Source organism: Sapajus apella, unplaced genomic scaffold (assembly GCF_009761245.1).
Source record: "Sapajus apella isolate SASKATOON/1434 unplaced genomic scaffold, GSC_monkey_1.0 scaffold166, whole genome shotgun sequence".
NCBI lineage: Eukaryota > Metazoa > Chordata > Mammalia > Primates > Cebidae > Sapajus > Sapajus apella.
The window spans coordinates 547553-563984 of NW_022437106.1; the positions used below are offsets into that span (position 1 = coordinate 547553).

A 16432-nucleotide genomic window follows, 5' to 3' on the forward strand; every position below is an offset into this window, starting at 1 on the left:
CGTGAGACCCTGACCCAGGTGGGCATCTTGGAAGTTAGGGAAGTCCCTCTACCTGCACCCTGTCATTAGTGAAAGGGGAGATGTAATCAGGGCCACAGAGGGCATCTTTTTCGTCCTCCTGGGAATTCTGCAATCCCAGTCCTTCCCTCCCCCGCTGTCTTGACTGCTTGAGGTTCCCCTTCCCCCTCCCCTCAGGGTGGCCTCTGCTCTGAGGTGAGCTTCAGGCATATTTATTTATTCATTATGACTCATAGAGCCGTCAGGAACTTTAGGCGCCTTAAAATACAGATACCACACATTAAAAACGAGGATACAAGATTAACAGCCCAGGGAAGGTGGAAGCAGAGCTAATTCTTTCAGGGACCCTGGCTAAGGACACCAGTGAGTTCTGTTCTTGAGTTTAGTGTGAGCTTCCCAGCAGCCCCATTGTAAAGGGAAAGTGACATGGTCTGGATGGAAAGCAAGGGTATTCATTCAGAGACATGTGGCTTTTCCTAACACTAAATCCCTTCAGAGGAGTTGAAGCTTTTCGTGCCTCAGTTTCCTTGCCTGTAAAATGAGGATGATGGTGACGCATCGCTCCCTTAAGTGCATGTTTCAAAGGGCTGCAGTAAGGTTAAAGTTCATAAGGCACGCCATCCCCATCCCTAGCAGCCTCTTACATGCCACTTCTCATGAACTGGGCATGTAAGAGGCTGCTAGGGATGGGGATGGAGGGTGTGTGCCTCGGCCTCCCTGGCCCTCCTTGCTCCCACTCCCCTTCCCCATTCCCTGACCCTTGGGCAGTCCTATCATGATTCCCAAATCCCGTGCTGAGCTGGCACAGGGCACAGCAGGTGGAGATGTTCAGGACATCCCAGCCTCCAGCAGGAGACCCACGGTAGTCATTACAATTGCATCAGCACTTTAGAAGACCTGCGTGCCAAGTGTCGCTGGCTGTGAAATAGTGCTTACCCCTCGAAATCCATTCGCTGATGCTCATGTTGTTGTATGGACATTGGCTATTTCCTCGGTTCTATGGAAAGTGCTAGGAAAATGAAACTTCAGCCTCTTCCCACCAGGCTCCGCCCCAGGGAGAGGGAGGAGGCACCAGAGGCGGCTTCTCAGCGGAGGTGACCCATGGATGAGGCTTTGAGGGGTGGGGAGGAGGCATTTACCAGGCAAAGACAGAGGGTCCTCCCTGCAGAGGGAAAAGTGTGCCAAGGCACTGTGGGGCTTGTTTTCTATGTGGGTGGAGTGTGGGGGGTTGGAAGATCAGGCTGGGAGAGGGTCCTTGGGGGGTCAGGTCACAGCACACATTGGGCCTTATCTTGCAGGCACTGGGTGCCACAGGAGGGTTCCAGACAAGGCAGGTTGCAGCCAGAGCTGCCTTTGAGAAAGTGGCTCTGGTGGCTGGGAACAGACTGGATTGGAGGGAGAGGCTGGAGGTAGGAAAGCTGGTGAGGAGGCTGCTGCAGCTCTGCCGACCTGGAGCTGCTGGCCGCAGGAGGGGTCAGATAGAAAAGCTGGAGGCAATCCTGGTCAAGAGATGCTGCCAGCCCCGGCCTTCGCAGGGCACAAAGCTGAAATCCTAGAGCCTCAGCCACGTCAGATCCTTCTCAGCGGTCAGGGCCATACAGTTTGCCTCACAGGCGCTCAGTAAGTGCTTGTTTTATTAATGAAGGGAACGTCATTTAATTAGACACTAGCAGTGCAGAATGGCTGGGCAGAAATCCCTGCTCTGGAGTGGAGCGGAGAAACTCAAGGAGCGGTGATTAACGGGGTTTACTTTCCAGCAGTTAATGTGAACGTCTTCTGATTCTCTTCACGCAGGCCTCCTGAGGGTTCTAAGAGATATTCCATTTCTAGGGCAAGGAAGTGTTTGAGCCTTGTCTTCTCCATAGCATCAGTTAAAGGTAGTCTCTGTGCGTGGATAGACTTGAACTAGGTCTGGAATCCAGGATGCTTTCTCCCACAGGAGCTGTGGGATGGGGGTGGCTGGCTTTGCAGAGGCTTCTGGGGTCCCCGGGCCTGTGTGATTCCTGCCTTCCCTCCTCTCTATGGCCAGGCATTGTGCTGGCCCAAGGAGGCACATCTGACCTCATGCAGCTGTGTTCCTGCTCTTGAAGATTTCCCAGACCAGCAGGCAACAGTGACAGGGACAAGTGCATTTCCGTGGTTTTGTAGAGGAGCAGGTGTTAGCGCTGAGACCTCCTGCCTTCTCCCTGCCCTTTCTTCTTTTCCTTCTTCTTCTTCTCTCTCTCCTTCTCCTTCTTCTTCCTCCTCTTTTTTTCTTTTTTTTTTTTTTTGAGACAGAGTCTTGTTCTGTCACCCAGGCTGGAGTGTAGTGGTGTGATCTTGGCTCACTGCAATCTCCACCTCCCGGATTCAAGCTATTCTCCTGCCTCAGCCTCCTGAGTAGCTGAGATTACAGGCATGCACCACCACGCCCGGCTAATTTGTGTATTTTTAGTAGAGACGGGGTTTCACCATGTTGGTCAGGCTGGTCTTGAACTCCTGACCTCCTGATCTGCCAGCCTCGGCCTCCCAAAATGTTGGGATTACAGGTGTGAGCCACTGAGCCCGGCCTCCTTCCCTTTCTTCATTTATCCATCCATTCAACCTTGGTAGCCACACAAGGTATGTAGCATAAGTTGTGTGCATGGACCCTGGGACCAGCCTGCTGGGTTTGAACCCCTGTTTACTAGCTATGTGACTCTGAGCAAGTGATGTCACCTCTCAGTCCATCTCCTTCTTCATCTGAAAGAATGGGGATAAAAGATAGTTCATGGCTGGGCCTGGTGACTCATGCCTGTAATACCAGCACTTTAGGAGTCTGACACGGTCAGATCACCTAAGATCAGGAGTTCGAGACCAGCCTGACCAACATGGAGAAACCCCATCTCTACTAAAAATACAAAAATATCTGGCATGATGGTGCATACCTGTAATCCCAGCTGCTCAGGAGGCTGAGGCAGGAGAATCGCTTGAAGTTGGGAGGCAGAAGTTGTGGTGAGCCAAGATCATGTCATCGCATTCCAGCCTGGGCAAAAAGAGTGAAACTCTGTATAAAAAAAAAGATAGTTGATGCATACCGTGAGGAGAAAGTGAGCTCATGAACTGCATGTGCTGGAAACAGGGCAGCTTGTGGTAAAGGTGGCACGAGCGTGTTCTTGTTATTCTGAGGCCTGTGCTGGACCCAGCCTGCCCTCCAGGTCCTGTGGGGGTGACAGACGTGGACACACAGCCTGGGGAAGTGTTACAGCTGCCCTGACCCTCAGGCTGTCCACCCCCATCGCCCAACCTCCACCCTTCCCAGGCCAGGTGTGCCCCTACCTGCTCCCCAGCCCCACTCAGCCTCACCTGTCTTCCCACAGGTGGGCAACCTGGGCCTACTCTTCATGCTGCTCTTCTTCATCTACGCTGCCCTCGGGGTGGAGCTCTTTGGGAAGCTGGGTGAGTGACCCCTGGAGGAGGCCCGTGGTGGGGGTACAGCAGGGCTGCAGGATGGCCAGGGGGGCGGGGGAGGCCTGAGACCCCCCAGCCTGTCACATCAGGGTCTCTGTGTTAGGGAGATGCCTACAGAAGGGCGCACGGGTGGGTGGCCCTCTGCCATCCGCAGTCCCTTCTTGGTGCGGGTAGGAGTTCTTGGGAGAGGGCAGCCTGTGTCCTCGGGCACTCACCAGGCCTGTGTGCTGGAGCCCAGCTTGGATCCCCAGCTGTCTGGTCTCCCAGGGAACCTGCCCTCCTATCCCTGTGTTGGTGCCTGTACTGAGCCAGCGCTGCCCCAGCAAGTGGAGAGGCCAGGGCGGGGTCAGAGGGCAACAGAGCGCTCTGGAAAGCAGGGTTCCCTGGGGGGCTGGCCCTCACCCCATTTCATCCTCTTTCTCAGAAACCCATTCTTCAGTGGGGGCAGAGTCAGGCTCACCAAAACCTGAGCCCCAGCTCATGCACCATCTCCCCAAGCCTCAGTTTATCTGTAGGCTGTGCAGTCTGCCTGCCCCTCCAAGGGTGTGGTGAGGGTTCTGAGGCGAGAAGGGGGCACTGGGTCCGGGTGAGCCCCGAAGGCGCTCTGCCGTCTGGCAGGGCTGACCTCCTTCCCGCTTCCAGTCTGCAATGATGAGAACCCGTGCGAGGGCATGAGCCGGCACGCCACCTTCGAGAACTTCGGCATGGCCTTCCTCACGCTCTTCCAGGTCTCCACGGGTGACAACTGGAACGGGATCATGAAGGTACCCCCGGGGGGGCTGGGGTGGAGAAATCAGCTGGGTTCTGGGAAAGGGAGGCTGATGGTCCTGCTGCTCAGGGCTCTGCCTGCCCAGGGCCCCACCACACGTGGGAGGGGGCTGCAGGGCCCAGAGGAGTGGAGGGGTCTGCGTGGGACCAGCACAGTGGGGAGAGCGGAGCCAGAACAAACAGGCCCACTGTCCACCACCGTCCCATATCCCAGTGTTGCCTGGGATCGGGGCTCAGATTTTAGGGGAGACAGCTCTACCCCGTTCCGGAGGGTACCTGGGGCCTACGCAGTCCCGAAGGCCAGGGCCAGGCGCCCTGCTGTTTGCCACACTGACTGGGTCACCTGGCAGAGGCTCCCTGGCCTGGGGCGCAACCTGGGCTGGGCTGGGAAGGGCAGAGAGGGGCTCCAGAGGGACACGGGTGAGGCCTCGGTTCTGGGGCCCTGGGGTGGAGAGGGCAGTGCCAGGCCTGCTCTGCCTCCCACCCCCACCCTGCATAGCCCTCAGTGCCCCAGCAAGGGGGCAGGAATCTGGGGGGCTGGGAGAGGCGGCCGCTCCCCTTGGCCCAGAGCTGGAGGGTGGGGGAGGCTTCTTGGACTTTGTGGATGGGGGTTGAGCTGGCAGAAGAACCAGAAAGGTGGCCTGGTCCTGAGTGCACCCCCTCCCCAGGGGACCCTAAAGGAAGCCCCGGATGCTCCTTCGCAGGCCTGACTGTGGCCCCGGGAGGCAGGGCCAGCTGTAGGGAGGGGATGTGGGTGGGAGCAAGAGAGGAGGAGGGTCCTGGGCCATCTGTCTGTCCATGTGGGGACTTAGCTGAGGCTGAGGCAGGCAGAGGCTGCCACTAGGCAGAGTGGGGCAGGGCAGCTGGGGGCCATCTCGGGGGTTGAATCCTGGTCTTGCTGCTTCCGTGTGTGGCCCTGGGCCGGCCTTTGCCTCCAGCAGCCTCTGCGATGTCCTCACCGCCATCCTCGTCCTCACCGCCCTCCCCGCCATGCAGGACACGCTCCGAGACTGCACCCATGATGAGCGCAGCTGCCTGAGTAGCTTGCAGTTTGTGTCGCCGCTGTACTTTGTGAGTTTCGTGCTCACTGCGCAGTTCGTGCTCATCAACGTGGTGGTGGCTGTGCTCATGAAGCACCTGGACGACAGCAACAAGGAGGCGCAGGAGGACGCTGAGATGGACGCGGAGCTCGAGATGGAGAGGGCCCACAGTCTGGGCCCCGGCCCGAGGCTGCCTGCCAGCTCCCCGGGCGCCCCTGGCCGCGGGCCGGGAGGGGCGGGCGGCGGGGGCGACGCCGAGGGCGGTTTGTGCCGGCGCTGCTACTCGCCTGCCCAGGTGGGCAGGGGCTGGAGAGGTGTGAGGGTCATCAGAGGAGGGGGGACTGCAGGGCCAGATGGGCAGTGGGGCTGGGGTGGCTTTGCACAGAGGCCTTTGTTTTTCTGGGACCCCCACCCTGCTCAGCTCCATAGAAGGGGTGACCCCATGATGAGGGGGTCAGTCCCAGGCCATGGGCACAGAGAACCAACCGGGGGACAGCTATGTCCTGCCCACCCCGCAGCCCCAGGACCCGGCTGATAATCCCACCTGTCCCCACCCCGTCCCCGTCCGCCTAGGAGAACCTGTGGCTGGACAGCGTCTCTTTAATCATCAAGGACTCCTTGGAGGGGGAGCTGACCATCATCGACAACCTGTCTGGCTCCATCTTCCATCACTACTCCTCGCCCGCCGGCTGCAGGAAGTGTCACCACGACAAGCAAGAGGTAATGGCGGCCTGGGAGTGTCTCTGGGCAAGGGCAGCTCAAAGCCTGGTGGGGGGCCAGCCTGAGGGGATAGCCGGGCTCTGGACAGTAGAGACCAGGCCGGGTCAGTGTGGGCACATACTGCTTCCATGGCCAGGCAGACTGGCTCCCGAAGCCAGGACCAGGTGTGGTGGCCGTAGCTGCCGGCCTCAGCCCTGTGCCACACACAGTAGGTGCTCGGGTAGGGCAGCTGCCCCACCTTGTGTGCCAGGCAGGGAGCCTGTGTGTCACTCACAGCACAGCTTGCCCTTTCTGTGACATGAATGGGTGGGTCATCTGCCTGCTCTTCTGCCAGGCACTCAACCTGGCACTCAACCTCCTCCAGGTGTCCTTCCCTGCCCTCCAGCTTGGGGCCTCAGCCTACCCAGCTCAGGGGTTCCCAGGCTGTGGTCATGCATCTGTCTCCAGTGCAGGCGCAGGCAGCTCTCCACTCTGCCCAGCAGGGTGGGCCCCTGACCTCTCACCGGGGTGTTCTAGCCCCCAGGGTGGCCCCAGCCTCAGGTGGCTGTCAGGTCGGATCCCCAGCAGCCATCAACAGGAGCTGGAGGTCTGGGCTGCCCCACACCCCTGCCCTGTGGTGGCTGGAAATTCTCCAGTGTCTCTGGGCCCCACGGTGTCCCCTGCCTGTGACACACTGGGCAGGTTGTCCACACGGGGCCATAGATGAGTCAAGCCCTCCCCTGTCTTGACAGGCACTTGGTCTGGGGCAAGCAGACAGCTGTGGAGTCCATAGCCCATGGCGACTTGCCTGTCCTCAGGCCCAGATAGCAACACGGGCCACTCAGGGCTGGCTTCCACTGGAGGTGGCCACTGTGTCACCATCACATGTCACACAGGCTGGGCCCCTGCAAAGGGTGGACACATTGTCTGTGCCCAGCGGGTGTCTGGACTTTTCTGACCACTGCTCGGCCTCTCTTCAGAGCCTCAGGCCTGTGGCTGCATGCCCCAAGACCCAGGTGTGCCATCTCAGCCCTGGGGTGACCCAACGCCATCCCTCTCCCTGCAGGTGCAGCTGGCTGAGACCGAAGCCTTCTCTCTGAACTCAGACAGGTCATCGTCTATCCTGCTGGGTGACGACCTGAGTCTCGAGGACCCCACAGCCTGCCCACCTGGCCCCAAAGACAGCAAGGTGAGCTCCTGGGCAGGTGGGTCTGTCCTCGAACCCTGGCCCCTGTCCACCCAGGCAGGACCCCCCCATCTTTCCAGTCTACCATGTAAGTGGCACCCACTGCGTGCTAGGCCTTCATCTCCTGTTGGACACATACAGGCAGTAGGGCTCAGAGAGGTGGAGTGACTTGCCTGAGATCACACAGCCACAAGCCCAGCCAGTGCTCCAATCTGGCACCCAGCTGGCTGTTTCTTGCTGCTTTTGGTATTTTTTGTCCATTCCATGAGGGGGTCATCCCTGGCTGGCCGGGCTGTGAGGTTGAAGCAAACTGGGGAGTCACGCCAGGCACAAGGACCTACTGTGTGCAGGCGCTCTGCCGGCACCAGCTGATTGTCTGTCTCACAGCTCTGTGCAGCAGGGAGGATTTGTCCCCACTTCACACACAAGGAAATGGGGGTTCTGAGAAGTGGGATGATGCTCGCATCACACAGCCAGGAATGACAGAGCAGGAAGTCACCCCAAAGACTGGACCCGAAACCTCTGTGCCCCAGGGGGTCAGTCTGAGGAGGCCTGCAGGGCAGAGAGGGCCTGCTGCTGTTCCTGCAGTCTTGAGGGGTGAGACCTGAAGACCGGGGCTCGTGATCTCAAGGTCAAGGTGGTCCTGCCCTGCTGGAGGTGGGGTGGAAGGGACAGCTGGGGGATACCCTGGGCTTGGCACCTCCGACCCCCAGGCTGGCCCTCCATCAGCTCAGGGTAGACTGCCGGCGGAGTTCTTCCCGTACCTTCCAAGTCATTTCAGCCCCTTCCTGATTGCTATCTTGCTGCAGCCCCTGCACTCCCACACTGCTCTCCTACAAAGGATGTCAGGGGCACAGTTTCTGGGAGTCAGTTGGACTTGGGCAGGGGGCAGGCTTTTTTTTTTGTTTTTTTGTTTTTTTTTTTGGAAGGAGTCTTGCATGGTCACCGGAGCTGGAGTGCAATGGCACCATCCTGGCTCACTGAAACCTCCGCCTCCGTGGTTCAAGGGATTCTCCTGCCTCAGCCTCCCAAGTAGCTGGGATTACAGGCACCTGCCACCATGCCTGGCTAATTTTTAAAAAAAAATTTTAATAGAGTCGAAGTTTCACTATGTTGGCCAGGCTGGTCTCAAACTCCTGATCTCATGATCCACCTTTCTTGGCCTCCCAAAGTGCTGGGATTATGGGTGTGACCACTGCTCGGGCGGAGTGCAGTCTTTTGTGCCAGCAAGTCATAGGAGGTTGGGATGGCATGAGTTCACCTGCCTTGGGGGGGGCATTAAGGCAGCTCTTCTGGGAAGGGGTCACTCTGGGCTGCAGGGCTGAGGCATGCTGGGACCAGGGAATGCCCAGGAAGGAAGGGGTTACTCTCTTTGGATGCGGAAACTGAGACTCAGCAAAGGGAAGGAACTCACCCAAGGTCATGTTCATGGGACACTCATGTGGCCGCTCAGGCTGTCTTCTGATGCCTTTGCCAGCCTTGACCTGGCTTCTTCACTGGGCCAGGGTCTGTACCAGGGAAATCACTAACTGCCTGGGTCATCCAGTGGGGCACTGGGAGGTGGCTTCCATTCACTTGGGTTTTGGAAGATGGTAAGGTGTAGAGGATTTGAGAGGAGGGTCAGACCAGCTGTGAGGACAGCCTCATTAAGCAAGGGGCCGTGGAGCAGGCCATGAGGGCAGCTGTCCCCCTTTCCCTTCCTGCCCCATCCTACCTCCCTTTCCTTGCAGGGTGAGCTGGACCCGCCTGAGCCCATGCGTGTGGGAGACCTGGGTGAATGCTTTTTCCCCTTGTCCTCTACGGCCGTCTCACCGGGTTCAGAGAACTTCCTATGTGAGATGGAGGAGATCCCATTCAACCCGGTCAGGTCCTGGCTGAAACACGAGAGCAGTCAAGGTGAGGGGTAGGATCCCTGCCACCTCCCCGCAGTCCTCGTCTTGGGCATCTGCTTCAGAGGGAGATGGTTGAGTTTTTTCCCTACTGTTTTTACCCAGACTATTATGTTTAGTCCAGAAAGAACCAGATGGATATGTGATAATGAGAGATATGCCTGATATGACAATGATAAAATCTCAGGCCTAATATAACAATGATACAAGAGCCAAACAGTATAAAAAGATGAGGTAATTATAACAGAAACCTAGGCTAAAGGAAGCTTCATGTTGAGCTTCCTAGGAGCTGTGATGAAAAGGGAAATAGGTGGGTACATACAGATCTCATTATCAAGCAGAAGGAAAACTGCCAGATTATTGTGGTGTTTTTCTAAAGCTGAATTGGAGAGGTATGTAGCCCACAGATCTTCATATACACGGAGATGTACATAGAAAAGCCTGGTGTCTTCAACAGCCCTTTTGTAAATTCCTGATACTTATCCTTCAGCCCTACCTGCAGTGTTCTGTTTTCGTTTTGGGCCCGTGGCTGGGCTCTGGGTACAGGGCCAAGGGACTAACTAGCCTGCCATCATGGGCTCATCTTTGTTGTGGTCCTTGTGAAGGGTAGCAGGAACCTGGTTTCCTGGCACTGGCTGTGGAGGGAGGCAGAGAGATGAGCCTAGCAGAAGAGGGACACTCAAGACCCTGAGCCCACCCCAAGCACCCTTCAGGGGCACCTCCCAGGAGCCAGGGGTGGGGTAACTTTCCTGGGTACCCTCCTTAAAACCGATGGCCCCTCAGCTGGCCAGGGTGACTGAGGAGCCACGACCCCAGACTTCCCAAGTCAGAAGTCAGGGCACAGAGTTTGACCCGAGAGCCATTCTGGAGGAAGGAGAAATCTCATTACTTTTAGTCAACCATTTATGTATGTTTTCCTTAAATGGTAAGATGGCATAGGAAGCCCAGGTGGGACATTCAGACCGTCCAGCTGTCTTGGGCACATTCTTCCAATATCTCACCCTTAACCCGCAAGGTGCCGAGGGGACTGTGAGCAGAGGCTGCTGCTACCCCCTGATGCTCCCACACCCAAGACCTGCCCCAGCCCTCAGGTGCCCTCACCGCATCCCTGCCCCTCACCGTGTGCAGCTGACCAGGCCAGACTGATCTGCTATCCAATGTAGTGCCTGACCCGGAGCTGGGACACCCCACCCATCTGCTGTCCTACAGGGGCCCCAGACCTGGCCAGGCCCCATGGAGGGGTCAGGACCTGGGGGTGACTGAGCACCTACTGTGTACTTGGTACTGAGCTGGGAGCTTCCAGCCATTTCTTCTCCTTGTGCCCCATCAAGGGCTGGTTCAGGATTTCTCTCTTGCTCTCACAATGGGGAAACTAAGGCTTCGAGAGGGCCAGTTACCCATGGTCTCACAGTCAGCTTATTAGGGGACCCCTCCCTGCTGGCTCAGTGAGATTGGTGCTCAGTGCTGCTTTCCAGGGGCTGCCCCCTGGCGTGAGCGTGCTCCCCCAGCTCTGTCTCCTCCTTCCCCAGCAGCACCCCCAAGTCCCTTCTCCCCGGATGCCTCCAGCCCTCTCCTGCCCATGCCAGCCGACTTCTTCCACCCTGCTGTGTCTGCCAGCCAGAAAGGCCCAGAAAAGGGCACTGGTGCTGGGACCCTCCCCAAGATTGCGCTACAGGGCTCCTGGGCATCTCTGCGGTCACCAAGGGTCAACTGCACCCTCCTCCGGCAGGTACCTACACCTCTTGGGCTCCAGTGCTGGTCTGTGGGAGAGGGGCAGGATCTAAGCCAGGCCTGGAAGTCCAAGAGACTGGGAGGGGAGGGACACAACCAAAGGCCCAGGGCTCCACTCTGCAAGGGGGTTTGGGAACGCAGGGGTGATGCTGAGACTGGAGGGGGAGGTGGCACTGGGGCAGATGGGCCTGCTGGGCTCCCTGTTTAGTGCTGAGAGTGAGCTGCGGGGGTGCAGGAGGAGGAGGGTGATAACCAGAATCAATGTTTGCAGATTAAAGTCTAAGCCATGCTGGACAAGCAGGGAGAACAGCACCAGGGAGGGGCTGGAGTTCGGGGACTCTGGGCTGGGAGATGGGGGCTGGGTGGCTGGGAGTTGGGGGCGCCCCTGGGCCAGGAGGTGGGCGTCCCTGGGGCCAGGAGGTGGGAGCCAGGGGTGGAGCAAGTGTGGGACCAGAGCCTGTGGGAGCAGCAGGGCAGGGGCCGGGTCAGGACCATGGAGGGTGCGGTGGGGTAGCCACGTGCCCTGGGGGAGGGCAGTGGGCCCAGGGATTCTCCTGGGAGTGAGCCTGGAGCCTTCGGTGAAGGGCAGGGCTGGATCTGACTTGGGTTTGGGGTGGGTGCTCGCTCCTCTCCGGGAACCTCTCAGGGAAGGTGGAGGCCCTGCGGTGACTGCAGCCTAATCTGGACGTGGGAAGGGGAGAAGCCCTGCTGCGAAGGGAGCTCCGGGGGTGGGAGCTGCCTGCGTGCCGCGGAGGGGGCGTCTAGGTTACGGGGGTGGGGGCAGACAAGGCGGCTTCCACCGCTCCCGCCTCCCCGCAGACCACCGGGAGCGATACGTCGCTGGACGCCAGCCCCAGCAGCTCTGCGGGCAGCCTGCAGACCACGCTGGAGGACAGCCTGACCCTGAGCGACAGCCCCCGGCGCGCCCTGGGGCCGCCCGCAGCTGCTCCGGGACCCCGGGCCGGCCTGTCCCCCGCCGCGAGCCGCCGCCTGAGCCTGCGGGGCCGGGGCCTGTTCAGCCTGCGGGGGCTGCGGGCGCATCAGCGCAGCCACAGCAGCGGGGGCTCCACCAGCCCGGGCTGCACCCACCACGACTCCATGGACCCCTCTGACGAGGAGGGCCGCGGGGGCGCGGGCGGCGGGGGCGCGGGCAGCGAGCACTCGGAGACCCTCAGCAGCCTCTCGCTCACTTCCCTCTTCTGCCCGCCCCCCCCGCCGCCGCCCCCCGGCCTCACGCCCGCCAGGAAGTTCAGCAGCACCAGCAGCCTGGCCGCCCCCGGCCGCCCCCGCGCCGCCGCAGCCCCCGCCCGAGGCCTGGCCCGGAGCCCCTCGTGGGCCGCGGACTGCAGCAAAGACCCCCCGGGCCGGGCATCGCTGCCCATGGGGCTGGGTCCCTTGCCGTCCCCGCTGCAGCCGCCCCCGGGAGAGCTGGAACCGGGAGACGCTGCCAGCAAGAGGAAGAGATGAGGGTCGCAGGGGCAGCCCACCGCCCGCCCGGTCTTACCTTCTTTACCTCAGGAGCCAGGAGCAGACAGCAATACTTGGTCCACACCTGGGATCGCGCAGGGCCCCCCTTCCCTCCCGGGCACAGGAGCCCGACGGTGGGGCTGAGCGGGTCTGGGTGAACCAGGCCTCCGTGGCCCACGGTGGCCCTTCCAGTGCATATACATACATATATATATATATATATATATACACGCATATATATATATACATAGACAGACATATATATTTATTTTTTTTACTGAGAGCTTATGACTTCCAGAAAGTGCTAAAGGTGGGAGGTGGGCCAGGGCCTGGACGGGGCTTTTTTGTCTGACGCTCTGGGATTTAGGCCAGACCCACCCCAGGGCACATGTCCTGCCGGGGCGTCACCGCTGTGTGTTTTGGTGTCTCCTCCTGGGTCGAGGGTAGCTTGGAGGGGACCCTCAGTCCTCTGAGGGCACCAGGCCCGGGAGAATAGGTGCGATTCAGGGTGTGGTTTTTGTTTTTGTTTTTGTTTTTTCCTTTCAAGAAGAAAGGCTGCCAAGATCCCACATGGCTCCCAAGTGTCGGAGTGTCTGTCCTGTCATCCTGACCGACTCGTTGTTGTGAAGTCTTTTGTAGACACCCCAGAACACACACATCCCCTTAGTCCACGGGTTAGATGTCTCTCTTTAGAAAAATCAGGGGTGAGTAGCTGTGTTTCCTTAGGACAGGGGTCGGGGGTGGAGGGCAGCTTCAAGGCTGGACTGGGGCTCCTGAGCACTTCCGAAAGGGTGGGTTCCATCCTCAGAAGGGCAGCGGGCAGGAGTGGAGGCAGCCTGCAGGGGAACGGTGAGGGAGACTGAGCTGGCTGTAGCTTGCTTGGAGGGGCCAGGGTGGCCGCCTGGTGTCTGCTGCCCCCCACTGCCCTGCAGGTGCCCCTGGCTCAGGCAATCAGTTGTTCAGTTGTTCAGTCACTTATGCCTTTGATCCCCAATACGGGCCCTGAGCTGGGGCTGTACCTAGACGCTGTGCTGTCCCCACCCTCAGCAACTATGTCTCTGCCCCAGCAGGTTCAGGGCAAAGCAGGTCTGACAGAATTCTAGGCAGGGGTGGGGGCACCTGCCTGGGCCCCGCGTCCGGCCCCATCCCCATGCCCAGCCTTTCAAGTCACCTGGAGGCCACACCCTCGGGCCCCACCTGCCAGCCCCTGTCCCTCCTCCCCTGCTGCCCCCAACTGCAGGCCAGCTTTCCCTCGAGTAGTGCTTCCCAAATGGGTTCTAGATGGGGGTGTTTGAAGAGTTCTGCATTTATTTCACTATTTATTAGAAAAAAAGTAAGACATTGAGCCCGTGATTTCACAGACATTAGTTTGAGTCAAGGCTAATTTTTGAAAAGTGAGTGGCATTCATGAAGTCAGTTTGAAGGAGGTTGGGAGCATGTTGGTGGCCGTGGTCTGGAGAGGCTGCAGAGGCCGCCAGTTTGGAGATGCTGTGGTTCAGCAATAACCTTGCCTTTGCTAAGCTCCCCTCCGAGGGCTTCAGGGGGGCCTGCCGAGGAGGGCCTTGTCCTTGTTCCCAAACTCTGACTTGGAAGAACTCGGCTTGTGGCTGGGGTGGTGAGGGTGTGGGGTGCCCTTTGGAGGGGCTCTGGGTGTCTTCCAGGCTGGCACAGGCACCGTGGGGGAGATGGTGGGCAATGTGTGCTTTGTCACATGCAGAGACCTTCCCTTTGGGCTGAGGGAGAGGGAGCCAGGAGGGGTTGTCAAGCCTACCGTATTTACTGGAAACTGAGTCCTGGCTAGGGGAAGCGGCCAGCCCAGGATCCTTCAGGGCTCTGGCAGCAAAGAAGCTGGGGTGGCGTGGAGGGCCCCACTCTGCACCCGGAGCTGTGAAGCTGAACAAGGTGCCTGTAGGGGGAGGAACTGCCTGGTCCTCCCTGAGGGCAGGTAGACCTGTGGGGAAGGCTGGGTCCAAGCCCAACGCTGCCCGCTCCAGAGAGCCTGGGCCCTGCCTCCCTTTCCACGGTGGTGGTTTTATCTGGAATGAGGTACCTTGTCGGGGAAGAAGTGGGTCTGGGCAGGCTTGACTTGACGGCTCCTGGCTGACCCTGAGCACTCGCAGCTGGAGGGGGCAGACAAACTTGACTCTGCAAGTCCGTGTGTTTCTGGAGGGACATGCGTGTTTGGAGCCCAGAAGGTGGGCTGCACGACTTGGGAAGGCCATGTGGCAGGCTGGGCTTCAAGGGGACAGGATCAGACACTGGTCAAGCAGCCTTAGGTCATCTTGTGACTCTGCTGAGCAGCCTTTCCTGTCGTCACGCGGGTTCAGATCAGCTGAGCGGGGAACACATCCCAGGCAGGTCTGACATGAAACCTCCCCTCACCCTGAACCCCGTGACTGCGGAACAAGCAGACACCTCGGGGCGGGTGTTCTAAGCAAAGGCATGGGCACGAGTGAAGGCTCCAGGGTCCACAGGGCAGGGCGTGTGGAGGTGGAAGAACTGGGAGCAGAGGCAGAGAAGCTCCCCGCAGGGAGCTGTGGGAGATGGCCTGGCTGAGCCCGGGCTCCTGGAGGCCCCACCTGCTGATCCTGGCGACAGATGGGGAACCAGGGAAGCTGTGCTCCGCTGGCCAGGACAAGCCAAAATGGGCGGGGGTTGGGCAAGGGCCTTTCCTCCCTCCCAACCCTCTGGTCTGGGGCTGTGGCCTCAGGCCTGTGTCTGACACAAAAGCACAAATTTGCCCTAATCTGCACGGGCCTGGCTGTGGGGAAAGTGGGGACCCAGGTGCCAGGCACCCTGAGCTGTCTCTGCTGGGCTCCAAAGAGTGGCGGCGGGTGGGTATCTTGGCATCTGTGCATAGATGGCCCACCCTGGCCAAACCCTCTTTCTCTCCCCTTTGCTACCCTCTCCTGCACCAGGCAGCCCGTTAAAGAAGGGCAAAGTGTGGAAAGCCAGTCTGCCTGTCTCCCCCCAAATCCTCAGCTCGGAGCCTTCCACTTCCAGGGTCAACCCCGTCCCCCTTTGCTGCATTGTGTAAGGGCTTGGGGCCTTAGAAGCTGCTCTTTAGCCCAGATACACATACTCTTTTTTGTCTTTGTGCAATAATCAGTGTTCCTGGCAGAGCCTGGGCCAAGCTGCAGCCTGATGAGGAGGCAGAGGCCACCTCCTCCAGGAAGCCCTCGGCCTGGGCCGCCGCCGTGACTCCAGCACTCTCAGTTGCTGTACAGTTTCTATGGTGTGAATGAACTTCCCTCCGAGCGGCTGACGGCGCTGGTACCTGCTGGCTCGGGTGGCCCGGGTGTAGAGAGACCAAGCGGCAGCCACCGCCAATGTTGTTTTGAATAAAAGCCCAGAAGCCTGTTTATGAATTTCTCTGTGTGTCTCTGCTGTTCTTTCCCCAGCAGGGTGGGTGGCAAGCTGAGGCTTCTCTTAAGGGGGGCGGTGGTATCTCTTCCCCCATGTTCATGGTGGGGCCTGGGGTGTCAGGGACATACAACAATGCTCATGGCAGGGTGCTCTCATGGCCGAGGGGTGGGTGGGGGCCTGTGGAGCTGGGGAGGAGGCAGGCCTGGTTCCCACGCTCTGCTGCTGTGGCTGAGGCCGGGCGAGAGCATCACATGGGAATAATCATCTACTCACCCTTTGTCACTGTCCTGAATTCTCCCTGCCTCCCTCCCTTCCTTTCCCTCTCCCTCCCTCCCTCTCTCCCTCCCTCTCTTTTCAGCTTTCTTTCCTTCCTTCCTTCTCTCTTTCTTTCCTTTCCCCCCTCCCCTCCCCTCCTCTCCTTTCCCCTTCCCCTTCCCTTTCCTTTCTCTGTTTCACTCTGTTGCCCAGGCTGGAGTGCAGTGGTACGATCTCGGCTCACCGCAACTTCTGCTTCCCAGGCTCAAGTAATCCTCCCATCCCAGCCTCCCGAGTAGCTGAGACCACAGGTGCACACCACCACATCCAGCTCATTTTTTTGTATCTTTGGTATAGACGGAGTTTTGTCATGTTGCCCAGGCTGGTCTTGAACTCCTGAGCTCTAGTGATGCATCTGCCTCGGCCTCCCAAAGTGCTGGGATTATAGGTGTGGGTCACTGTGCCTAACCCTGAATTTTTCTTATGAGTATTTTCAGTACCCTTGACTGCAAAGGACAAAAACCCAACTTATTGGGCTTAAGGATGAGAGAGAGAGAGAGAGAGAGAGAGAGAGAGAGAGAGAG

At 59.1% G+C, this 16432-nt stretch overlaps 1 protein-coding gene across 2 annotated transcripts in view; it reads left to right on the forward strand.

Moving 5' to 3' along the window:
• Positions 1-15597, forward strand: part of CACNA1I (calcium voltage-gated channel subunit alpha1 I) — a 129042-nt gene extending 113445 nt beyond the window's left edge. Inside the window, exons 30-37 of one of the 2 annotated variants that reach the window (XM_032267162.1) lie at positions 3357-3435; positions 4090-4211; positions 5212-5550; positions 5829-5975; positions 7021-7143; positions 8871-9036; positions 10559-10758; positions 11580-15597. In XM_032267162.1, coding sequence (XP_032123053.1) covers positions 3357-3435; positions 4090-4211; positions 5212-5550; positions 5829-5975; positions 7021-7143; positions 8871-9036; positions 10559-10758; positions 11580-12227 — 1824 coding nt within the window. In that variant the 3' untranslated portion in view covers positions 12228-15597. The remainder of the gene's footprint in view (positions 1-3356; positions 3436-4089; positions 4212-5211; positions 5551-5828; positions 5976-7020; positions 7144-8870; positions 9037-10558; positions 10759-11579) is intronic. The other variant, XM_032267163.1, reaches the window with a different exon arrangement.
• Positions 15598-16432: the final 835 nt, after the last annotated feature.